The sequence below is a fragment of the Felis catus genome, chromosome D1 (genome assembly GCF_018350175.1).
Source record: "Felis catus isolate Fca126 chromosome D1, F.catus_Fca126_mat1.0, whole genome shotgun sequence".
Taxonomy (NCBI): domain Eukaryota; kingdom Metazoa; phylum Chordata; class Mammalia; order Carnivora; family Felidae; genus Felis; species Felis catus.
In genome coordinates this window covers 48,186,247-48,213,276 of record NC_058377.1, presented here as the reverse complement: position 1 = coordinate 48,213,276, position 27,030 = coordinate 48,186,247, and the positions used below count along the sequence as shown (strand labels likewise).

General features: G+C 36.9%; 1 protein-coding gene across 17 annotated transcripts in view; it reads right to left on the bottom strand.

The window, feature by feature from the left end:
• Positions 1–27,030, bottom strand: part of DLG2 (discs large MAGUK scaffold protein 2) — a 2,054,427-nt gene that overhangs the window by 989,291 nt on the left and 1,038,106 nt on the right. For 15 of the 17 annotated variants that reach the window (XM_023239374.2, XM_045039809.1, XM_045039811.1 and 12 more), the window contains one exon: positions 23,928–24,089. In XM_023239374.2, the coding sequence (XP_023095142.1) occupies positions 23,928–24,089 (162 nt within the window). The remainder of the gene's footprint in view (positions 1–23,927; positions 24,090–27,030) is intronic. The other 2 variants (XM_045039810.1, XM_023239386.2) reach the window with 1 other exon arrangement.

The following is a 27,030-nucleotide window of genomic DNA, read 5'->3' as shown; positions in this document are numbered from 1 at the left end:
CTAGTAAAAATCATGGCTGCTTTTGAAAGAGACAGAATTCCAGCTCCATTATTTACTGGTTAAGTGGCTTTGAGCGCGCATTTCCATTTTTCTCAATTTTAGATTCCTTATTTGCAAAATAAGGAAACTAACATCTGCTTTATTGTAGGTACTAAATGAGATAAAACATTTCTAGACTAGTGCCTCATATGTTCAGCAATAAAGACAGTAGTTTATTATCATTATTACTATTATTTTTACCATTATTTAACAGCAATAATTTAAAAATATGTTGAGTTTTCTTCAGACACCTTAGAACACAGCTTGTATATGTTTGCAACCATAACTTAAAGGTATTCGTGGTTAAGGTCACTGTACTTCCCTTGCTCTAATTCTTTGTTTATTTGGTGGAACAACAACAAAAAAATGTCCTAGACGTATTTGCAGGACAGAATGTAAATAGAGAACAGTATACTTTACAGTTCAATCCCTTACATCTTGGCTTAACTTTCTAAAGAAAGCCTGTTAAGGGTCGTGGTAGGCAGAATAATGTTCCCCCAAAGATGTCCATGTTTCATTCCCTGCAATTTGTGAATAAGTTACCTTACATGACAAAATGAACTTTGCAGGTATGATTAAATTAAAATCCTTGATATATAGAGATGATTTTGGATTACCCAGGTGGGTCCAGAGTAACCAGAAAGTGCTTCAAAAGTCAGAAAAATATATGTTTGGATAGAATCAGAGTCTGAGAGAGATTTAAAGATGCTGTGGTTCTGGCTTTAAAGATGAAGAAAGAGGCCGTATGTCAAGGAATGCAGGTGTCCTTTAGAACCTGGAAAAGGCAAGGAAACTGATTTTCCCTTAGGATCTTCGGAAGGAACAAAGCCCTGCAGACACCTTGATTTTAGTCCAGTGGGTCCAATTTTGGACTCCTGATATCTAGAACTGTAAAATAATAAGTTTATGTTGGTTTAAGTCATGCAGTTTGTGATAACTTGCTACAGAAGTTGTGGTTGGTATAAGTGACGCTGATATGTGTGAAATCTGAGAGAAGAGGAAAAATATATAAGAATTTAATGTAAATTCATAAATTGCCTAGAGAAGATTTGGGAACATTGAGAATTATTCTTCTACACCAGGCAGTCCATCCTTCGTGGAGATGGCTGCATGGGCAACTGTGGTTTAAAGTTCCAGTGGTTAAGATCATTGTACTTCCTTCACTGTAATTCTTTGTTCATCCCACAATCCTTTTATTATAATTTGCTTCCCAAGTGGACATTGATCCTGGAAAGCCTGGCTGAATTGCCAATAAAATTTTCTGCCCACTTGGTAGATTTATCCCTCACTGCAGATTAATTAGTAGGTATCAGATTTCTATTCATTCATTTATTTATACATTCAACAAATATTCACTGAGTCTGCTTATGTGTCAGGTAAAGTACTACTACAGAAATAATCAAATACAGTTCCTACCCTCAAAGAGCTCACAGTCATCAAGGAAACAGCCTGAAGGTCTATAAACCAACAATTACAATGCTGAGACGGGAATGAATATAAGATGCTATGGAAGCACCAGGGGGGTAGCTAATTCAGATTTGTAGAATCTGGAAAGGCCGTGAAAAGAAGTGATATGTACATTGAGACTAAAAATTTGATCACGTCCAGATATATTGACAAAATTGAGCTACTGTTTTTGCAAAGCTCAAGTACCAGTTGCTGACAAATAATACTGAGTGTAGAATGCTTCTGGGATATGCATTCTCTCTGATGTTTTGACATATCTTTATACATAACATTTTATATATGTGCCTATATATAAATAGCAAGCACTATAAAATATAAGATATCCTTAGTGACAATTAAATCTTGAGCTCCCTGTAGGTTTTTTAACTCAAGACAAAGAGAACCTCACTCTGTCTACTCTAGGAGTAAGATTAATTTTCTATCAGGGAAAGAAGTCCTCAAAAGAAGTCACTCGACCTTAAAATATATCCTAAGAAATGGAATGAATTAGAGTAATAATTACATTTGAAATTTGCATTAATCCTATTCTCAAATTCAAACTTGATTTAAATTTTATTTGAAACAACTTTATCCCTATGTATCCCAAATAAATCATAAGATGTAGGAGAAGGTAAAAGTGTTAATACTTGGCTAGAAATTTCAGTTTGGTTTCTAAAAAATCAACTCAGATCTATAAAAGTGAAACTTTATTAGGTAATTCTTTTTCTTCTTTTTTTTTTAAATTTTTTTTTAATGTTTATTTTTGAGACAGAGAGAGACAGAGCATGAACGGGGGAGGGCCAGAGAGAGGGAGACACAGAATCTGAAACAGGCTCCAGGCTCTGAGCTGGCAGCACAGAGCCCGACGCGGGGCTCAAACTCACGGACCGCGAGATCATGACCTGAGCTGAAGTCGGACGCTTAACCGACTGAGCCACCCAGGCGCCCCTAGGTAATTCTTTTTCTATCTTACTTCACACTTAGCAAACAAGGTGACAATATTTGATTTATGTGACATAGATATAGTCTATTCTCTATACAGCAGCCAAAGAGGTATATTTCAAAATACAAATCAGATCATTTTACTGTCGTGCTCAAAACCCTTCATGGGTTTATCTCATTCTGAATGAAACCGCAAGTCTTTATTTTGGCTTATAAGACACAAATAGCTTGCCTGCTATCTACTTTAACTTCCACAAAACCTCTCTGACCCGACTTCTTGTTCAGTGTGCCTTACTGGCCTTCTCGCTGATCCTCGAACACAGTAAACATGGTCTAATCTCAGATCCTTTGCACTAGCTGCTTCCTTTCATTGGGACACTCTCCATTATATGCATATACCTACCTTTCTTATTTCTTTAGGCCTTTGCTCAAACGTCATTGTAATAGAAAGTTCTTTCCTCATCCGTCCATCTAAAATAGTCTCATTGCCATTCTTCCCACTATTACCTCCCCACACTACCATTCTCTTATTCTGTTTTTTTTTTTCATAGCATTTATCACCATCTGGCATTTTATATGTTTATTTGTTTATTGTCTGTCTACTCCCACTATAATTAAACTTTGTGAAAATACGAACTTCTGTTTTATTTGCCACTTTTATCTTTAGTGCTTTCATTGGTGTCTCATATAAAGTAAATAAATACTCAATAAATGTTTATTTTTGCCTGAGAATAGGTTTATAGATTATGTGGGCTTCTAAAAATGGCTGACTTCCTAATACCAATGCATAGAAGTTCTGGATAAAATGTAAAACTAAATATTTTAAATATACAGCTGAGCTCAAACATAAGAATTGGAAATCCCTGAGTATCACCAACATAGCAGAAATTTGAAGCCAGAACAATCAGCTTATAAAGCAATACTATTGCATATAGACTACATAAACCATAATAGCTTGAAACTGGAGTTGTAATACCCATTTGGGAGATAGGGCATAGATTTGCAACCATCACCCTTACACAAAGTCTGAATTCTGGCAAAGCTGCCCCTTAAAGGGAATTACAAAGAAGTCTCTGTCCTTGTCTTAAGGAAGAAGCAAGAAATATGGTCTCTGCTTTATATAGCAAAGGCTTTTAAGGAAATTTGAGTTCCCAAGCCAGATCCTCATGTAGGTGTGTTTCCATGTGGTTTGAGACTCTCTTAAGTTGATAAACTAATGCAAAACACTGTCGTCTGCAGTGTTCCACAGAAGTAATCACGCAACCTTTCTCTGATATTTCCCCAACTCATGGCAAGCATAATTACCACCAATAAAATCATTTCTATCAAAGTTGAACTCACAATAATAAATTACAAACTACGCGAGAAAATGTTCCACTGGAAGGAGGCAGCACACACAATAAATGGAAGGATTAGCATACAAAGAATTTGGGAAAAATGAATAATTTGGGAGAAAGTACAAAATATTTGTGTTTAAAATGAAAAATAGTGGACAAACTGAATAGCAGAGTTTTCATTGCTGAAAAGGGAATTGATGAATTGAAAATTATGCAGAATACAAACTAGAAAGAAAATGTGGTGAAATAAATGAAAAAGATTGTGGAATGGAGGATAGAATGAGAAGCCCAATTTCTATCTACTTAGAAGGAGACAACTTCAAAAATGGGGAAGAGGCAATATCGAAGATCAAAATCTTGGAAATATTCAGATTAAAAGAAAGAAATGAATCTTCATAGTTGAGGAAGCATACAAATTCTAAGCAACATCAACAAAAACAAATTTTCCCCAAGGCACCTTTTAGTAAAACTACAAGCTACCAAAGGTGGAGGTGGGACCTTAAAAGCAGTCAGAACTTAATCAGAGCTCAGTTAGCATGACAAAATTGGAAAGGAAAGGCTAACGTTTAGGGAGTAACTACTAGGTGCCAGGTACTATGTTTTGTTTTGTTTTTTGTTTTAATGTTTTACCTAACTTAATACCAAAGAACTCTCATAACCTTAGTTTATAAAAATGAAAATGAGTTCAGAAATATCTTGCCCAATCATGCTATCAGTAAATGAAAGAGACAGGATTCCTGAGGATTTGGCTTCAAACTATACTAACTAAACATAAGAAATCAAAACAAAACAGAACAAAACCACATACATAGTTGCGCTAACACACCTGTGTGACTTTAAAGAAGTTATATAACCCGAGACTATTTCCTCATCTGTAAAATGGGAGTAAAAATAAAAATAGTACTAACCTCCTAGAATTATTGTAACAAATAGTTTTCAAATATAAGTGATACACAACTTGGCACATTTTGAGTACTTTTTAAATCCTAGGTATTTGTGCTATTAATAGCTGATTATGACATCTGGCATGCAACCAATCATTGTAGGAAGACACCATGTTTTATTCATCTTTGTTTTCTCTACTCCTACATTATAGGAATTTTATTAACATCAAGTGAATTATTATCAAAATATAACAATATATGCTCATAGTATTGACCATGGAACAGTAATAGGTCAGGCTTTGCATGATATTCTCTAAGACTGGAAAAGCCATGTAATCCATTGAGAAAGTTTCCCATAAAAGTGGTAAGTAATTTGCATCACTTTAAAGAATAAACTTACCAGGAAAACTTCTTACATGGAACATTTGTTTCCTTGATGTTTAGGATTCAATGGCTGAATAAGTACTAATTGTATTCCAGAAGTAAAAAAAAAAGATATATGTCTATTTCTCAGAAGGTATTTTCTGGATAAGATAATAATCTATCAAACGGGCTTGGCAGCTGTTCCAGGAAAATGATACTATGCTAAGAGAAGATTACAACCCCCAACTTATAGTTTCTGATGTCAAGTATGGAAAAACTTTTTTCTTCCTTCTAAACATTTTTTAAGGTAGAATGCCCTTCTCCATTCAATCAAATGTAGGAATAATCAACTGAAATGAGTGAAAGTATGAATAACAAAAAGGGACACTATCTTTGGAAAGTTTGCTTACCCTATAGATACCCAAATAGTATGTTTTCTTTGGACTCCAGGTTGAAAGAATCCCTCCCTCAGAAACTATTGAAAATTAATGACAGCATTTATACTTCAGAATTGTATCAGAGCTTTCATCCATTTTGTCTTTCCTACAGCATCTAGAATAAAGCCAGTACTTAGAAGCTTCCAAAGAAATCTTCAGTAAGTGATTTAAAATTTTAAAATTTATATTGACAACTACTAAAGTACCAAGTACTATGCTAATCGCCAACAATGTTGGGACCTAAATAGCCCAGTGCTTCTATGAATGCTACCACCAGTAACAATCTTCCACAATAAGGTAGCTGCTGAGGAGTGTTCATGGTGCCTCCAGAGTACCAGGCAACCATGCTGGTTTTTATATACTCTTTCTCATCATTTCTTAAACTTTCCTAATAATAAAAATCATCTGAGATGTGTTTTAAAAATGCAGGTTCTCAGGCCTCTGCCCAGACATTCTGATTCAAGGAGTTTAAATGGGCCCAGTCATCCAGATTTTCAAAAAAGGATTCCACATGGTCCTTAAGATGAGGTGAAATTTGGGAAAAACTATTTCATTCTCACAGCAGTCCTTTTAAGTAAGTAAGATGAATATATGGTGACTGAGAAAGTCTTGTGACATGCTCAAGGTCACACACCTAGCAAAGGACAGAGCTGTGGTTCCAAATTAGTTCTGCATGCTCCAAAGCTTATATAATTCTACCACTCAACTTTTGCAGCCAAGGCAAACAAAAGGCTTTAGGATTATTGCTATTCCTCAGACTCGAGGAAGCTATGCATGCCCTTGAATTAAGCTCTGGGATGAAGTGAAGCCAGTTTCCAACCAACTTAACTAAGACCAGAATGTAGACAGTAGGCTGTGACCATAGCTGAAGTGGGTCTGACCTAGTTTAAAGTCTGCTTCAGCCTGACAAAGAAAAATAAAATGGCTCTTTGGGGGTCTCTGTCTTTGCCTTTGAGTCCAAAGGCAAGCTCTTTTCTCAGCCAAGGCAAGCAAAGGGCTTTAGGATTATTGCTGTTCCTTCTTACACACAGGCAACAGGCCAGGTGGCATTTCCAAAGGCAATAGGCATTTCTCAGTAAAGCCATAAAGACAACTCTGCCTATGCCCTTCCAGTAGGAGGACCATTTTACCTTTTGTGTTGTGCTAATCTGTCTTCAGTTTTTCTGCATGGGAACCTCTGTCTCTCCTCAGATTTTTTAGTAAACAATATCAGTATTTATCAAGAACTTCTAGGAGCATAGAGAACACTGCGTGCAATGTAGCTCCAGCTATTGGAATGAGGTGCCTTGAAAAAATCAGGTTCGAGACAATAAGAGAGCGGGGGGAAGGCTACTAGTAACTCTATCCTATGTCCTTCCACTTTATTTACCTTATTTGTTTGTTTTTCTTCTGCACTTGACTTCGAGCTCCTTTAGAACAGGGATTCTCATTTATCTTTAGATTTCTAGGAGTTTGTACAAGGCAGAACATAATAAATATACAGCATATTTGTAGTATGAATTTGCAACCAAATTTAACTATGTGATTTTGATCAAATAGCCTAATTTCATCTGGCCTCAGTTTCTTTCTCTGAAAGGCACAGGTAACAATAATTGGCCACCTATTTCACAAGGGCATTGTGATAATGGAAGGAGACATGAGAGAGTACCCTGTAAACCACAGAACAGCCTATGTGAATAGAAGGCAGGTGGATTATGTCCCATTCATCATTCTACTCTGAGACACCTATCACAGGGCCTACCCCAAAGCAGGTACTGAAACAATGTTTAACGACTAACCTGAATTACAATTTACCATGAGCAAAGAAGCACAGTGCTCAATCTCACCAAATTTTCATTTCAACTCCATGTAATACTCATATTATCATGTAATAAATGACAAAATAAAAACAAAGCTAATTTAAGGAGACCAATGACTTGTCCAAGGTCACATACAGTGAGTTGTAGAGGACCTTGAAGTGAACTATCTGGGTATCCTTTTAGATTTGAAGGAGACAAAAATAGGTAGGGTAAAGACTCAACTAATGAATGTTAATACAGAGGTAATTTAGATAAGATGCCAAATAATATCCTTAGGCATAAAATGTATTTAAATCTAAGATATTTTCTTTAAAATAGTCATTATTCACAGCCATGATAGAGTCTCCTTAAGAAAACAAAAAAGCAAACTCCATAATCAGTTCATCCAACAAATCTCACTACCAAAGTATGACGAGTTTGTTGAAAGCTCATGAAACTGTCAGCATCTGCTTTGCTGGAACTCATCTCATCTGATCATTTATTTGACAGAGGAGCAGCTTCAACTTCTGCAGTTTTCCTTAAATTGCTGAGATTTTTTTCCCCCCAATTAAATCACCCAGTGACAGCAGCAATTCTATTAGGCTACTTTCTTAACTCGGTCAGAAGGCAGAAAGATAACAAGGTAAGGCTTGCAACCATATAAATCATGTTAAGAACCATCACTCAGTGGCTTCGGATCCAAATCAAAGCTAAGAAATACAGGATGACATTAGATGTTGAAATGAAAAATACCAACCATGTTTCTCTGAGACTCCGGCATTAGTACACAGCCACATTTTATATAACAGTCTGCTCAGAGGATTAGTAAAACGGAGGCTGCAAAACCTGGAAATCCTCCTACCCACATTAAGCTAATTGAGTTGGAGACATCCAATTCATCACATTTGCAGCCTGATTTATAAGCAACTCACCCTGCCCTGGAGCAGAAAGTGAAATGTTATGAGCTAGCTATTCTTAAAATTTCAAACCCAGCAACTCTGAACCTGTCAATATCTTAATGGTACAGAGAAAAGAGGAAGAATCCAATTCAAGTGCACTTCTGTGACCCTGATGAAAAAATAAATATCCACTGCACATTTGATGACTGACATTTCCATGAACAGTCTAGCCATATATCGGATATCCTCTGTGCCTGAATACTATGGAAAATGCATCATCATTTTAGCAAGTTGATGGGGTAATTTGAAATCAGTTCTTTGCTACACTGCAACTTCCATTCAGCATAAAGAAAACAATCTTATGACAGTTAAAACCCCAATTCAGAGAGGGAGGATATTATAGCCTTGGCTTGCATAGCTGGTAAAAACTTATGATACTAACTAATAAACACAGAAAATTGCCTTAGGAGTACACATCAAAAATACTGAATCAAAAGCATAAGTTCTGCATTTAGAGCACTCTGAAATAAATGCAACCTCAATTCTCCTTGTCTGGGCGAAACTGTTGATCACTGCTACTGAGGGCTGCTGAGGAATCAAGTATGCCTCACTGACACATTGGATTGGGAACACTCTTGTTTTGTTTTGTTTTGTTTTCTTTTGTTTTGCTGACACAAAAGATTTCTTCTTGAGAAGAATAAGCATGCCTCATTCAGACAAAAACCATGAGGCGGTGAAATTATAGTCAAAGATTCTCAGAGATGGAAGGAGGCTTAAAATTCATTCCATACAAAAAATTTTAAATATATATATATATATATATATATATATATATAGATATAGATATAGATATATAGATATATAGATATATAGTCCTTAGGGAGTCCATAGATGGGCTTCAAGTGATCCATATGTTCCCTGAAATTTTATGTAATGTTTTTGTGGGGAGATATATATATATATATATATTTTTTTTTTTTAATGGGAAAAGGGCTCATAGTTTTCATCAACTTGCCATAGGAGCTCATGACTTGAAAGAGCTTAGGAATATTGTTGTCTAATATTCTATCTCATACCTGAATCATCTCTAGCCTCTGTTGGAATAGCTTTAGGGAAAGAAAAATGACTACCTTACAAGGAAGCCCACCCTATCTTTGGCCAGCTCTATTTTAAAAACAAACAACAGGGACACCTGGGTGGCTCAGTCAGGCATCTGACTCTTGATTTCAGCCCAGACCATGAGCTCACAGTTTGTGAGTCTGAGCCCTGCTTCGGGCTCTGTGCTGATGGTTGTGGAGCTTGCTTGGGATTCTCTCTCTCCCTCTATCTCTGCTCCTCCCCTGCTCATGCTCTCTCTCTCTCTCAAAATAAACAAACACTAATTAAAAAAAAATAAATAAAAACAAACAACAACAACAACTTCCATGGCTTCTGTCTCCTCATTGTCTTCTCTAGAGATCACAGCATCTATAGAAATTGTATAGAATAGTTGCTCATTGTAAACAGTATAAATCCAGGACTACCATGTCCCCTGAACTGAGTCAGTTCTTCAAGGACTACATCACTCATACTTTTAATGTTTCCATTTGATGTGATTTTAATCCCCTCAGCAGCATATTTGGGCCTCTCTGGAAACACTCTGATTTGCTGCCATTCTCCCTGAAACATGCTTCTCAGATCCTAAGGCCACATTCTGAAATGGTACAGAATAATCAATACTTTGTTCTTGGCATGACAATTCCATTTGGGTGGCCAAAAACTATATTGACTTTTATGAAATCCCCACATAAGGACAATTCTTTGAACTGACTATCTGCTGAGCCCTTTTGCCTTATCATGTGTTGTTTTTTCCTTCCTCATTGGCCATCCTAAGAAGTGGGAAGGAGGAGAAGAGAATGGAAGAGAAAATGGAGACTAGAGAAGTAAGAGGTAGTCACAGGAGTCTGGTGGGGTGGGGGTGGGGGTGGGGGAGCTCTAAGCACAGATGGTAAAATTCAAGCTGACAAACAACTTCTTTGATCTTAATAATTTCTCTAAATGCATTTATTATTATCTTCAGTATACAAATGTGGAAATAAGGGCTCAGAGAGGTTCAGTGATTTCCCAAACGGCACACTTCTGACACCAAGCCCACAGTGTCCTGAAGTTCTTGTAAAGCATCTGATAAGGTAAATAAGTATCCCCACTGTGTAGATTGGTCTTTTATATATGGATCCTTTAAACTGTGGGTTTTTTAAATATAACTATCTCATCAATGTTTATGCAAATACACAATGTGATATCATAGTTAACTAGTGATGAGGCCAATGTTATTCTTAATCAAACTGATGCACACAATTTAGCTAGAGAGATTTAGGATGAGAGAGGTTTCTTGTCTAATGTCAACAACCTTGATTTGGCCCTTTGAGAAAGCTGAACATTGGCATAAACAAATAAAAGTTAGCATAACGATTTTGAGCACCATCCAGAAACTGGAATAAACAAACCTCTGATCTGTTGAGTAGGACACATCTGCTCTTTACTCTTCTTATGAAGTAGAGAAATAAATTCTGGTCTGGGAATCTGGGAACCCACATTCTGGTCTTAGCTTTAGCACTAGCTATATGTCTGTCCCGGGAAATATAAGAACACGTCTGACTTCATTTCTTCATGTGTAGAGTAACAGAGGTGGACTGTATTATCTCAAATTCCCCTGATTACTTCTATGATTCTATAAGCTTACTATTGAATACAGGTCATCTATATAGGTAGGGAATGTACTGCCTGGGTCCACACAGCACATGATCTAAATTATAACAGGGTATTATGTTGTTTGAGCAGGGGTTCCTTTTTCTAATTCATATAATTATGTTGAATGGTCAGCAGCAGCTCTACTTGCACTGTCCATAATAGAAAAATAAAGCCTATTTTTAGAAATGCTATATTTAAATTTTATATTGCTTCTATAAATTTTTATCAATTTCATCAATAATTTTTAAATAATTTTAAATAATTCTATCATTTTAATAATTATATTTGAATTTATAATTTGATTAATTAAAAGTTTATATGATTTTATATATGTATTATATCTACTTACACATATTTTCACATATAATTTATAATTTTTATTAATTAGAAATTTACAATTAAAAGCTGGTAACAAAAATGTCTTACTCTTCTCTAACAAAACAACTTATGAAATTTCTTCGCATACAGCATAAAGAGAGAAAACCAGAAAATCTCTAGAGCATCTGAAGTTCAATTACTACAATTTTGATCTGATTTTTATAAGTGACCCCTGACTTCTATGTGTGCCCTGTAGCTTAATGGCCCTTAAAGTGGCTACCCACTGGTGTTACATGTAAAGGACTCAGATAAGAGCCTCTTGAATGCATTTTAAAAGACCTTACCTGTGACCCCAAATTGGCCATGAACTCTAACACACTCAGTGTTCTGCCAGTGAAGAACGAAGGAATCATCCGCTGCTACCTAAGGTGATTTCGGTGAGTCAGCTGGCCTGGGGGAAAACCCCGTAGGAGGGCTGCATTGGAGTGAAATCTGCTCACTTGACACTGGCAATTCCTCTGCGAGTTGGGAAAAATCAGTTCAACTTTTTCTACCATATTTTCTCATAAAACATTCTCTCTTAAATAAGCATGGTGATGTTTTCTTTGTATATGCCTATATACGAATTTAAAAATTGCCTTCTGGAATTTGTACTTACTAACCTTAGTAAGTAAGATTTAAAAAGCACTTAGTTATATAGTGTATGTTCACTAAATGATGAATGCACATCTTGATTTTCCTAAAAGAATTTAAATTCCTCGTAGACAGAGGCTTTTTTTTTTTTTGTCTCTAATGGGATTTAGCAAAGATAATACACATGGTAATCATTCAATACAGGCTGTGGCATGGAATTCAAGACAGCAATTCTTCAAAGTTAGTTTGTAACAAAGTCACCTGGAGAGGTAATAAAAATATAGAGCCTGGGGCTTCTGTGTGATTCTGATCGCATACCCAAGTTTGAGAAACTCTGGTTTAAGTAATTTAATTGGTAGAAATGTCAGCCACAACAGGTGCTGGATAGAGAAAATAGAAGTGGTTAATACTATGAGGTGTTCAAGTTCAGGCTTTGACATTTCTGACCAATGTATTTTTAGGGAATCATTTAACTTCTCTGGGCTTAAACTTTTCTTCTTCCTCTCCCCTCTTATATTATGGGAAAGTTGGACCAGATCAGTGGCTCCCTGACTTTCTTGACCTTGATCACAATAAGATATTTTACACTGTAAGCCAGCACACACCCAAACACACTCACACTAAACTGAAGCAAACGTTTCTTCCTGTAATGTACTCTCAAATTTTCTATTCTGTTCTGTAATCCTATTATGAAATTACCAAGTAAATTGACCTCACATCTACTAATGGATCACTTGCAGTTTGAAACTCCTGGATTTGATGATTTTATACTATCCCCTTCAGTTTTAAAACTATACACTTCTCATTTGCTGGTAAATAATATAGCACCGTGACTGAGACTGAGGGGTATGATGTCAAACTAGCTGCATCCTATCCCAGAGCTATCAAGGACTAACCACGTGATCTTACAAAAGTTTTTTCTAACCTTTTTGTGTCCATTTTCCTTTGTCTATAAAGCGGGAATAATAAGAAAACCTATCTTATGGGGTGGTTGAATGGTCTAACTTAATACATGTAAAGCATTTAGAGTACTGCCAACATATAATAGGAATTCAGTAAATGCTACATTTTACCACTGTTATTTCTCCTATAACAGCCTCTAGGTAGAAAGGTTGATAAATGGATATGAATACAAAGAAACAAAATTTATGAAATTAGATTTTACACTTTAGCAGTTACTTCATACCCCCTCTCCATGAAGGAAACAAGTAGTTTTGTTGAATAAATATAAATGAACAAATAAAGATTGTGGATACAGCGAAAATCTCCTTGCTGAAGAGAACACTGAGTTAACTTGATTTCAACAGCAACAAAATTAAACTATACAAAACAGTAGTTAGGTAAATCCATAAAGTTTACAGAAGTGGGATTTGATTTATATTTAGAGTTAGTGAAGTATTATTATAAATACATTGGCTAGACAGAGAATAAAAACTAGTTTCATTTTCATGGGTTAATAACATTCTCTCACTTTTAATGTGGTTAATGTATGAATTCAATAAGTTTGTTAAATATCTCTATTTTACTACCCAAAGTTTACTAGGTATTAACTTGTAATGATGAAATAAATTTTAAAAAATTATAAGAATTTTTAAATAAACATTCCAGAAATTATAAATCTAAGCCAATTATTTCTTCCAAGTAGCCACCTAGAAAGATTATACAAATATTCTAATATCCTCCATAACTAGCCACCCAAGAAACTGTATCTCTTTATGCTTCAGTACAGTCTTGTTTGGACCACCTAAAACCTGGCCATGCACTAGCTTATTTGCTACACTTCATTTGAGCTAGCCAAGGTGTCATTCACATTCATATAAAATAACAACAATTTTAAATAATACAAACCCTTGCTTATTTGAGATGAAAATATTCTGTAGTGTAAAGCCATAGTCTCAAAGATAAGCAAGTGTGACGATACAAGAGTCCATCTTTACTGAGAGTTCAGAGTTTACTGACCTGAAATTCAGATTTGCTCTTTCACACAGTTTCTATTTTTAAAATATGCAATAATTACCATTTACTGAGCACCTAGTAGATGTCAAATGCTATGCTGAAGACTATTCACGTATCATATCAAGTATTACCTACAGCAACTCTGTATGTCCCATATTACTATGTACAGTAGGCAAGAGGTCAATAGATTTGCTAAACACAGCCAGGAAGCAAAACAGGCAGAATATGGACACAAACAGGTCTGATTCTAAAGTCCATCTGCTTTCCACTACATGCTATTCCTTTTCTGAATTAGTCGGGAAAGAGTTAAAATTTCTATAGCCCAATCAGATACCAAAACTTATTTATAAATGCATGTGTGAGATGTGGAATAGTTTTATGTATATTTGCTAATAAAAAATAATTGAAAACATTCTCATTAAGCCCCTGTAAGGGTACAATGTCTGTGAGCTTTATGTATATTACAGAAACTCTTACAGAAAACCTTGGAAGTAGTGAAATCTTAGTCTTGAGAAGAACTTCTGTATGTCATTTAGGAATACCTGCAGTTACAAATAACCACTAATGACACTTATGTAGGATTATTATAAGTACTCCTCATTTTTTAAAACATTATACCTTTAATATATATATCTAATATTTCTTAGAGAAAATTTGTTGTTGTTGTTTTTATAATTAGTGTATAGATGAACAAAATAGGGGATTTGGATGTCACTCCACTGACTTACCTGTCCAAAGTCATGATGAAAACCCATGAACCCATAGTGGCTAATTCTAGATGGCATTCTTGAATTATAAGATGATGAGTTAGATCCTATGCCTATTATATTCTTCTTCCCTTTCTCCAAACTTCTAGTTTGAATGTCCAGGATTGTTTGAGGTATGCTATCAGTATCCTTTCCAATTAATGATAACTGAAGAAATGTTTCATTTGCATAGAATTTCAACCAGGAGGTTTTGTGTCTGGAATCAGTATATATGTCTGTCAAGACCATATTTCACTCAGCCATTTCCTTTCACCAAGGTCTGGGTCTGGAACAAAAATGCATTATTCACAAGTATGCAAATCCCTGCCAAAACCTTCTTATGTTTTTAGTAACTAAGAGCTTCTCAATTTAGCCTCACAAATCTCCGGTTTTTCCCTTAAGACCAGATGCTTCCTTAACTATCAGCTCAGCTACTTGCACCATCTAGTGGCAAGAGAGAGAAATGAATGAATTTTACATTTTTTTAAAGTTAGGAATTTTCTAAAATAGCAAAATCAGCTTAGTTTTCTAATTAGTAATATTACTAAAAGCACTATGGCTAAAGGGAAAAAAATACATTTTTTCAGTTGATGGTCAGGACTCCATGATTATTGGATTCAAATATATTTCATAAGGTATTTCTTTCTCTTTTTAAAAATAATTACCAAGTAACAAATATCTGAAAAACATCTAGTGTTTGGCTAACACTATTCTAAGCAATACAGTGGAGCCTACATTTTATTATTGTATAAAATATGATCTTTTACTAGAAATGTATAAGTCAGTTAAGAAACATTAAAATGTGTATTGTGGTAAATCACTCACTGCTTTATGGTCTCCTCAGCAGGCCCCTTTCTGTCCCTAAAACCCTGGCCTGGTGGTATTGTCTCCTGTACTTATGTCATCAGATCTCTCATCCCTTTTTCCTGGATAATCCTGGCCACACTGTTTCAACTACACTGAAGGCTCCAAGTCTCCCTTTTCAGATCAGATCTCTCTCAATTCCCAGTTCTTTGTTTCAAACCACATGTGAAAATCTTCAACCTGTGTACAACAAAAATACCTCAAACTCCAATATTAAAACCCAAACTCATAATCTTTTCACCCCATCTTAAAATCTTCTCTTCCTTTGGCATTCTTGATTTCATTCCATAATACCTCCTCCATGCACTTGGTCAAATAAAAAAAAAAAAGTGAACTAAACTCTATTTATTTCTCTCCTCTACTTTCTATATTTATAGGTCTCCAAGTCCTGATTATATCTCTTCCTGAATAAGCTTTCTAATCTATCCCTTGCTCCATCCCCAATGCCTCTGCTTTATCCCAGAGCTTGTCTGCCTCTGGTGTTTTACCTGATGTCCTTGATTGTGATATCACCGTTTTCTTGTTTTTTCTTCTAATCTGCTGCATGACATGAGTAATACACTAATTTGCAAATCTGCCCGTGTCTCTCCTCTTTTAAACTGTGTAGTCATTTTGTCATCACCTCCAAGGTGAAGTCCAATATCCACAGAAGACCCTTCATTACCTGTTCCTGCCCATTTTCCTTGCTTTCTGGCATGATTTGGACCTGGTACTCCTTCCTTGATCCTTTATTCTATCTCTCCCTTTTCCACTGTCTGAAATTTCTATAATTCTTCCATACTGCTACAGAATTGCTGGAGTCTAAGACAACCATGACCTTTCTCCTATATCTCCTACTTCCATCAAGTCAAAAAATGACCTCCTCTATTATGTTTTCTCTGACCACATGCATCTGTAGCACTCCAAACTCAGAGAAAATTAAATCACTTCTCTACTTCTTAAGAATTTGCCTGTTGTTTGATACTTTCTTTATGGGACATAGTATGACATATTTTATGTATGCATCTCCAAATATGTTAATCTAACTATAGCATGCAAGCAACTTGAAGGCATGTTCTTCTTTGTATCCTTGGGGAATAACATAGAGCCCAGCATACGGTAGGAAGTCAAAGAGATTCTAAGGTACAAATGAATGAATGCATGAATGAATCAATCAAAACACAAAAGAGCTTTGTTCATATTCAACTTAACTGCATCTCAGAAACGCCAGATGATTTTCCCAAGTTTATCCAGCCAGAAAATGAAGAATCAGAATTCAAGCACATATTTTTGGCTCCAAAGCCCATGATGTTTTACAATAACCATAATACTTTCTGCCTAGAAGTAATGAAAACATGGACTGGGATAGCAGCTGTGGATACAAAGAAGGTGAGAACACTAAGCCATTTGAAAACAAAGGAGAGACTAAAGATGAAAAAAAATTCCAATAATAATTCAAAAGTTCCTAGTTTAGAATATTGGAATAATATTAATATATCACTAACAATAAGGATAGCTATCATTTTTTGTATATTTTTCATGTGTCAAGCTCTGAGCTATCTTTGCATAGATTTTTCTCACTTAAATGTCAGTGAAGCATATAAGTGGATGCCACTATTTTACAAATATGAAAACCAAGACTAAAGAAAGTTAAGTAACTTGAGGAAGCTCACATAACTACTAAGTAGAGGACCTGATATTTGAATCAGGTTGAGTCTGATTTCAGGGAAAGAATGAATTTTTATGTTATGATTTCTATTGTCTGTATTAGTCTTGGTCTGTCTCTGTTACAGTATTTTCAAAGTGTATTGGTTCAACTAAAAATTTTTTGAATAAAGTGTTCCATGGCCAAACATGTCTGGGAAATACTGTATATTAACCATATCCCCATCTTAGAGGTTTATATTACATGCTATCATATTAAAAACTCAGGGAAATCCTTCATTTCCTTATAATGGTGACCAAAATCCACCAATACATTTTGGGAAATACTGGTCTAATTTCATTATAAATGCCAATAAGGGAGAAAAAAGAAAAAAGAAAACAAGAATAAGATATGGTCTAGTTATAGGAGTTTACACATTTATTAAGAGCAAGACAAATGTAGTGTCTAGAGGAAAGGACAATATATAGTTATGCAAAAATTATTTAAAATGAAAAAAGGTGCATATATATATATTTATATATATATATTTATATATTTATATATATATAAAACTTTGCAAGCTACATGTACCATAGGATGGTATGACCAGGTGGAGTCAGACAAGAGTTAACAGGTAGGGCTTCATAGAGGAAGAGGACTTACACTGTTGGCTAAAATATATTTCCTATGAGCAGGCTCTGGCAATGCTGGTAAGGAAATAGTGGAGCAAAGTCCACTTTGTTATCTTTCTTGCCCTCAATTCTATACACCAGCTTCCAACATTCATAAGCAATCTCTCCTATAATTTTCCCAAACTTGCACTGCCTAGGGTTTCTCCACTATTTTTCCATAGACATTCAACAAATGCACAGTTGTTCAAAGGTATAGAAGGATATCCTAACCTCTCATATTCCTATTTTCCAGTAAAGCTTCCAGGACTGTTTACTGTCATCTACATGAGAGTTAGAATACAGAAAATCATATTTATCTACTTAAAGAAATTCACACCAATCTATGAAACAACAGCTTTAATCTTCCTTATAAATAGTCACTGAGTCTAAGAAGGTTATCACCATAAGAGACAACATTTTTTAATGTATCCTAGGAGATGGTGCCAGCTTTAGTTGCAAGATATCATTGATTTTAGGGCACATTTCACTAAAAACGTTTTTTTAATGTTTATTAATTTTTGAGAAAGAGAGAGCTCGCTCGCTAGCGGTGGGTGGGAGTAAGGGGGCAGCAGGGACAGGCAGAGAGGGAGACAGAGAATCTGAAGCAGGCCCCATGCAATCAGTCCAAAGCTCAACATGTGGCTGGAATTCATGAGCCATGAGATGATGACTGGAGCCAAAATCAGATGTTCAACCGACTGAGCCACCCAGGCGCCCCTAGGACACATTTCAGATATGTAATACATGAGGAAAATGCAGCATGAAAATTGATGAAATTCTTTGTCATTGATGATAAGGTCAGGGAAAACAGGACAACAGAAAGGGGAAAATAAGAAGTCTGTGCCTTGATTGCTTGCTTGTGTTTCTATTAATGTCACCAACCTTATAGAAAATAATTATTTATGAGTGTTCATATTTCCACTTACAAATAACTAATTCAACAAGTATTTGTCGAAGGACTAAGGACATAATAATAAACAAAACCAGCACAAACCTCGACTGTGCAGGTATTCATATAATGATGGTAATATTGACAGTAAGTTTATTAAAACAAAACCAATAGTTCTGAAGAAAAGTAGAATTAGAACAATCAGCTGGATTTCTGCTCTAACAGATGTCTGGTTGACATGAAACAACTTTATTCATTAATTAATTTGTGGTTGAATGTCTAACTTTCACACTGCTTATTTCTGAAAATGATAAGATAGTTTATAAAATTAAGCATATATAGAATGAACATTTTAAAAGAATAAATAACCAAATAAAACTTATAGAAATAGATCTTGCCATATCCTGGGCAGAAGAAACATGATGGCTGATTGGCTGGACTTACTTGGGATTTTCAATGACAAGCGCACCTACTGTGAGGAGTGTATCTCAATGCAGAAAATTCTTCAATTGCTCAAAACACAAGTGTGCTTTTCTTGCCAAGAAACAGGTTCTTACAAGAGCAAAGGATTTTCCAAAAGGAAACTAGCGCCCAAATACTAGCTTTGATTTTTGTTAGTTTTGTTTTGTTTTGCCACAAGAGAAGAAGATAGTCTCTTGGGAGCTTACCACTGGGTGAACTTAGGTATTTTAAAGAAAGAACTTATTTTCCTTCTATTTCTTTATAAAGTTTCCATCTATCACTACTGTTGATGACTCTCACTTCGAAAAACCGAATTTCTTATGTATTCCCTTATATATCTGCTTAATAACAATTAAGAATAAGGGCATAAGAAAAAAGGACCTTCTACTTTTACATACATGGACCCAGTAAGTGAAAATTTGAATCTAAAATCTCTTTAAAAATAGAATAGTTTAGAGAGAGGTGATACAGCACAGGAGTGATAAAGAATACAGGCTTTGGATCCAGAGAGACCTGAGCTACAAATATTCGCATCCCTATTTACTAGTTTTTTGATTAAAGAGAACTATTTATAACTTTACATTATAATCTCAGCAGAGATAATCTCAACAGAGGTAAAATGAGATGAATCTAGTAAAAGTGATTTTAAGGCCTTTGTCTTGATAGCTGGCTGATGGTAACAAGAAGGTCAAAGACAACATCCAGTGAGTGGTCCCAATGTGCCAAGCATGTCCTAAGCAGTTTACATGTATTACTTTAATTAGTACACAAATCCTATGACATAAATATTATTGTAACCTCCATTTTTCCAATAAGAAAGCCAAGATAGGTTAACTTGATCAAGGTCACATAGCTACCAAATGAAAGGGCCAGGGTTGAAATCCAGGTATTCTGAAGTCCAGGCTCTTAAAAATAAGCCTGCCTGTCCTTCTTCCTCCTTCCCTTTCCCATTCTTCTCTCTTTCTCTCACTCTCTTATCAGATACTCTGTAAAGAGTACTCGGCTAGATGGCTGAGGTCTCACAGTACATAGGCTTCAGGAATTTGATTGCTGTTGCAGAGTGAGAATAAGTAACAAGTAATTAGAACTCTGGTCTTTTAGGAAAGTGGTAAGCATATAGAAATCATGTTTTACTGGGGAGCCTGGGTGGTTCAGTCGGTTGAGCCTCCAACTTCGGCTCAGGTCATGATCTTGCAGTTGTGAATTCGAGCCCCACTTCGGGTTCTGTGCTGACAGCTCGGAGCCTGCAGCCTGTTTCAAATTCTGTGTCTCCCTGTCTCTCTGCCCCTTCCCTGCTCATACTCAAAAAGAAATCGAGTTTTACTGCCCTTTGTTTCCCCATCACCTATTAATTATGTGTACAGTAGAGACTCAATTAATATTTTGGAATTGACTTAAACTGAAAAGAAAACCTTCATGCTTTATTATAGGCCAGTTTCTTTTGTGCAAGAGTCTATGTGGCATCTGAAGGGAAAACATCCCCATCTCAAGGCAAAGAAAACAAATTCTGTCGAATCCACTGCAAAATTGCGTTTCTCCTTCCAACCCCATACTTCACAATGGCCAAGGCATTCTAATGAAAACAGGCTAAGCAAGCCCATCTATCAGCTAGGCAGCGGGTGTGCACCAAAGGCAAATGAATCTTAGAACCGAGGCTTCCAGTGATAAGAGGTGATGGAAGAAAATGATTGTCAAACCTGCAATGGTAAGATTGCTCAGCTAATGATTTAGAGCCTGCTCAGTGTGGCATTTCAACTGTTATCCAGCAATCTCCCACTCTGTTCAGGCATGCCATATGTAAATTTTTAATTAGTACAAGAGAGCTGCATTGACTCCTAAGTAAGGTTCAGGGGGAATTAGCTGCTTGTGGGTTTTGCCTCCTCACTCTTCCCTCTTTAACTGCTTAACCCAAGAGGACCAGACAGATCAAAGGAGCAGAAAGGTTGAAAATGTGTCAGTCCTAATTGAGAATTTGTACCTTCCTATCATTTCTCTGACTCTAATAGGCTTCCTTTATGAGAAAATAACACATTAGATTTTAGTCATGGCAGGTTCTCCAAACACTTGAACTGTAATATAATAATCCCTTAACAACTTGATTAGGAGATGTGTCCTGTTGCTGTAAAATTGCATGTGTTTGAGCCTGCCTGTGCTGGAGCCAGCTCACATTGGCCTGTGAAGCCTCATTTGTTTCTTTTTTCCAAATGCAGTCAGGTGCTTCAGGGTGGAAGCCTGAACTCAGCCATGATGGGAGTATTTACACCATGAAATTGGCAAACTCTATGTGTGTGTGTGTGTGTGTGTGTGTGCGTGTGTGTGTGTGTGTGTGTGTTTCTGGAAAATTTATGCCGGTTTATCTTCATCACTATTGTTGACATAAGAAAGGTACATAGTCTGTTCATTAAGACAATCTACAAGCATATTTTGTTCAGCACAAACACTTCTAAAGTGTCATGGGGGGAAAGTCCTGGTTCCAAAATTGCTACTTCATAGCCTGTGTACAGAAGTCCTGGATGAATTCACCTTGCCATCCTCTTCACAATACCTTGGGGGTCACACCATGCACTGGTGATTCCAAAAGGGAAGGCAAACATATTCCTGCCTGAATGTTTCCTATCAGGGGTTTATTATTCATAGGTGGCCACTTTTAAAACTGATATGAGGTGTCTTCCATAAAAGACACCACTACAGTAAAAACCAATGCACTGTTTTTACCAGAAGAGAATAAGAAGACAGAAGGGAGAAACAGAAACAGAAAACCTACTCAAAGGAAAACCAAAGTTGAAGATAACTTAACTCTGAGATTCCTGGAGGGCAAGGGATAAAGGTAAGTAGGAAAGATTCCTTTACATTTGAGATCCGATCTATAGAAAAAGCAAACGTTTCCTTTAACTCTAATAGACATTTTCCAAATAGACATTTTCCAATAATGGCATAACACATGGTGTAATCAGCCAAAGTGTAGGTGGTTAGACAATTATAATATCATATATATGCTTAAGACTTAATATATAAAGTTAAGACCCTAACATGCTTTTACTGTTTTGTTCATTTTGTTTGTTTGTTTACTACAACTATGCTGCCTTTAGACTAGCCTTGATTAATCTTCTCAGCTTGAAGTCTTTAGGAGCTATGCTCTAGAACTAATTCAAATGTGCTACGAAAGGAACAAAGACAAGCAGGGTGAAAAGAAGGAAAGGATTCCCTGTGGAGGTTCTTACACGGATTCTTTCAAGCAGTTAGAAGGTAAACACCTGAAATTTAAGTACCCTTAATTGCAATCCAGTCTCCCACCTTTGCCCTTTCTTGATTTACACTGGTCAGTACACAGAGTAAGTGTGAGTATTTGTTTGCAAACATGAGCATTTGTTTAAAGAAGGAAGGTATTAATCCAACCACAGAATAGATTCACTGATTCCTACAGTTAGATTTAGACCTTAGAGACAATTTTGTACACCTTCCTGCTGAAAGAATCCCTTGCACAATACCACTGCCAGGTCATCTGCCTGCCCTGGACAATCTCTAGGTATAGGAAACTGCTGCTTTATCAAGTAGTCTACACCTGTTTGGGGTAGTAACTGCCAGGAGTCTTGGTCTCACAGCGATCCCATATATACATTCCTGCTAGTTTTGCACAGTAGCTCTGCTTCTGTCCTCTGGGTAACATCAATATTTTCTTCTACATGACAGCTCTAGAGGTGTAAGAAGGTAAATACCTTGTCCTCCAATCCTTAATCTTTTCTTCTTGAGACTAAACATACCCATTTCCATGAGTCATTCAATCATTTCTGATAAGGCTCTGGGAAGAATTGAACAATGAATTCCAGAGGCATAAGGTTTGCATATTTTTAAATATATAAACATATTTGCTAGAATTTGACAATCAGCCTAAGATTTTAAGTAATTAGTGGTAACTGGAGCTAGTTTATTTGAGAATACATTTTTAGGATGCCAGAGTGTTTAAAATGTGCCAAATTTTGGAACTATATTAAAATACAATTTAGCCTCTCTTTGATGTTTTAGAAGGTATAAGATTCCAGAAAGCACTAGGGTCGCTTTTATGGCTTTCTTTTTTATTGTGACACAGCTATGCAGAAGTGCTGATGAAGTAAATGTTGTAACAAAATTGAAAAATAGGATTTTCTTTAGCAATAAACAAAGAGTTATTTTAGTAGGTTTTTTTGTTTATCTGTTTTGTTTTGTTTTTTATCTGCATTCTCTTCTATCATTGACTCTAGATCCACTTTTTCAACTCTAATAAACATTTATGAGCTTTTATCCTAAGCACAAAATCCCATGCCATCAGCAAAGAAAAAGGGAGAGTAATTTGCAACCAAAGAGCACAGAAAATCCTCTCATTTAATTGTCCTTTTTTTGTCAAAATACCATTTATCAAGAAATTGCTTACAAATTAAGGGAAAAAGGTAGAAAGTGTTGGGAAAGAAAGAAATATAGTTTAAAATTGAGGCAGTGATGAGCCAACTCACATGGTTTTTTAAGTCTAGATGGCAAAGCAATCATTAGGTGTTAACATGTTATACTTACTTCCTTTGTATTATCTGGGACCAGGAACAGAGATGGAGAGGTAGCATTTGGACAAAATCTTGATGTACTTCTGGATTTTCTAAATATGTGGATAACTTATTTTCCCTTTCAATTTTCATCCCTTGCTCTTTCCTTAGCCCAGTCTTAGCAACTAAAAAGAGTGCCAAGACATTCAAACAACTGCAAGAGCAAATGCCCAGTGTCAGGAGCTCTAGGTAAGCCTCCAAACCACACAGGAAGACTCGTTAGCTTCCAAGGGCCAGTGTAGCGTTTAAAGACAACCTCATTTAATCAGGTCAACAAACATCGCCCTTAGCATGGCAGACCAACCACTGCCACCAGCTCTGACAACAATGTAACTGACCTTCAGAGGAGAGATGTGAGACTGCAAGACATATCCGTGGACATTTTCTATTTGAGACAGGTTCTTTTCTGACACATGCACCAGCTCAGGTCCTCTTACTTCATGGGTTAGTCGAGGTAAAGAATGATCATGCGGAGCGTCCTCATCTTGATATCGATACTTCTAGGAAAAAAGACAGGGGAGAAAGAAGAAAAGCATTAGTGTTGGCAAAGGGTATGGTTGATAACTTCACATCCTAACTTCATATACGGGACACAGTACATACCTACTATTGACTAAACAGACAACAAATTCACCAAACAGGCTTTGCTACAGACTCTTCTATGGGTCACCATAAGCAACCTCAATACTGAATGCTGAGCAAACCTCAATACTGACCAACCCAGATGACTTGTTTTTACCTGACCACTACTATCTCTATTCATAAGGTACAGAAGGGTGATAACAAATGATAAAGAGACAATTTACGTAAATAGATGAGGAAGTAATCATCTAAATGACCAGATTGCCTAAGTATGTGTGAAAATTTCTAGGTTAAGGATGGAGAAAGAAAAAAGGATTGGGAAATAAAATGGAATTCTGATACATTCCATTCAGGAAACTTATTATCTACCTATCTATCTATCTATCTATCTATCTATCTATCTATCTATCTATCTATTTTGAGACACTGCATGCAAGAGTGCAAGCAGGGGAGGGACAGAGGAAGAGGGGGAGAGAGAGAATTTTAAGCAGGCTCCACATCCAGCATGGAGACTGATGTAGGACTCAGTCTCATGACTGTGAGATCATGAACTGAGCCAAAATCAAGAGTTAGACACTTAATGGACTGAGCCACCCAAGTGCCCCAGGAAACTTAATTTTGTTTTCAGAATTTGTGAAAGGCTTAAGTTCCCTGGGAAATGTGGAAAAATGTGTGTTTTTTTTTCCACAAAAGGAAGACACTCTTCTCTTCCTTTCACATTCAAAGGGAAGGAGCACTGCTTTGGGTTAGCCAGACTCTGGGACAAAGGATCACAGTTTCCAAAAATGGAGCTTCATTTTAAAGAACTTCAAAAATCAAGGCAAAGGGTCTTCCAATATTCAGATGATTCCCTGAAGGAAAAGAGATAATAGTTCATTCTCTCTTGACCCCTTTCTCTTTTATTGTCTTCTTTAAACACACCTGTAACAATAAGGGCAACCTCTGGCAAAGGCTATCTTTAAGTCTTTCAACCAGACCTAAGGAAGCTGGTAGGGAGGAAAAGGATCAGGACAAGGAATAATAGGGATAAGTACAGCCCTGGTCATCGTGTTAGTCTCCATCTGTGGCATTGGCCTGTACTTCCTATCTTTGTGTCTCTCTTTACTGCTCACTCCTTTCCCTTTGGAGCTGCCCCTTCAGAGTCCCATTGTTTCAAGGCTGTTTGTCTACCTGGGAAAGAAAAAAAGGGAATATTCTATATCCACTCCCAACCCAGCTAACAAAATGTTAGTTTGCCTTGCTTTGCCTTTGTTCTGTGAATGCACAAGTATAAATATCATCATAATACATCAACTTAGACTTAACCGTACCATATAAACTTTTCCCCAGTACCTCACTATTGTTATAACCAACAGTTATTTTAATCACATCAGATTATTAATAGCATGTGTTTTTACAAAATCATGCTATGTTACTGTCATTTTGAAGGTGAAACGGGATTTCTTGGACATCAGCTCTAAGTCTGACTCATAATCTGACAGTAACAAGGAGAACCATCCAGGGTCGGGAATTCGATCTGTTGTCCACTCTTAGTCACAAGATGACTATAATTACTTATATTTTATAGGAAGGCTTTCTGCAATGTTCCCAGCTTAATATTAGTTGAAAAAAAAAAAACAAAACACCAAAAACAAAAAACAAAAAACTTACAGCTAACAGGGGAGGGGCCAAGACGATAGAACAGTATGGAAGTGTGTTTTGCATCTCTCGTCCCTGAAATATAGCCAGATCAACACTAGACCATCCTGCACACCTAGAAAACTTATTTGAGGATTAACACAACAATCTGCACAACCTGAAACAAAGAACTCAGCAGGAACACGGGCTGGAGAGGTGAACGGGGGGAGAGAGAAGCTGTGGAGGGCAGGGAGATGTTTTTGCTTGTGAAGAGAGGAGAGGGATGGGTGGAGAGTATGGGAAAGCATCCCTCCTGCCCAAAAGCAGCTGGAGAGAAAGTACACAAGGGACTGAAGAAAAAAAAAGGGAGAAAAGAGAAAGGAGAGGGTTTAAATTTCATTAAGACTCTATAAACAGGAGCACAGAGTTTGAAACTCCACAGCCTAATACCTGGCGGTGCTTGGGTGGAAAAGGCGAATTCCCAGGAGCACAGTGAGGTCTGGGAGGTCCTCAGGCAACACAGGGAGAAGCGGCTCCAATGTTGGAGGGACATTTGGTAGAGGCTGTGTGGCCACCAGATCCCAGCAGACCCCAGAGAGCAACCATATTCGCTGGTGCTGGAACAAGGTCATTATAAGGGTGAAGCCCAGTGCCCAATGTGTGTTGTGATTTTCCATAATCCCTGAAAGGACATGATCACATGAACTTTTTCTGGGGCGGGTTGACACCCAGCCACAGTCTCTGGGCATCGGCAAGCAGCATGTTCCCGAGAACGTTCCTGGGTGTGGCCAGCACCCAGCCATTGCTTGGTAAGACCCTCCCACAGAGGGTCTGAGTGGACCAAAGCTGCAATCCCTCAGAAGTGAGGGGTCAGGAAACACAGCCTCATCTGAGATAAAACTCAGGAGGCAAGTGACACCTGGCAAGCTGCTGGCTTGGTCACAGACAGTGTAAAAGCGGAGAGTGGACGGAAGCCAGAGACAAAAGTATGCAACTACAGGTTGGAGAGAGCACAGAGTTCCAGTACTAGACACTGGGTAGCTGGGTGACACCATTTTCACCCGTCCTGTGCATGTGCATACACACCTACAGTCGCCACAACAATCCACACCATAAGCTAAGCAGCACCATCTAGTGGAGAATGGAACTGAGCCGTTACACGTAGCCTCGCCCAATGGGGGTCAACCTTGCTTTTCAGGAACACCACAAATCTCTCCACCTGCTTAGTTTATGGACTATAAA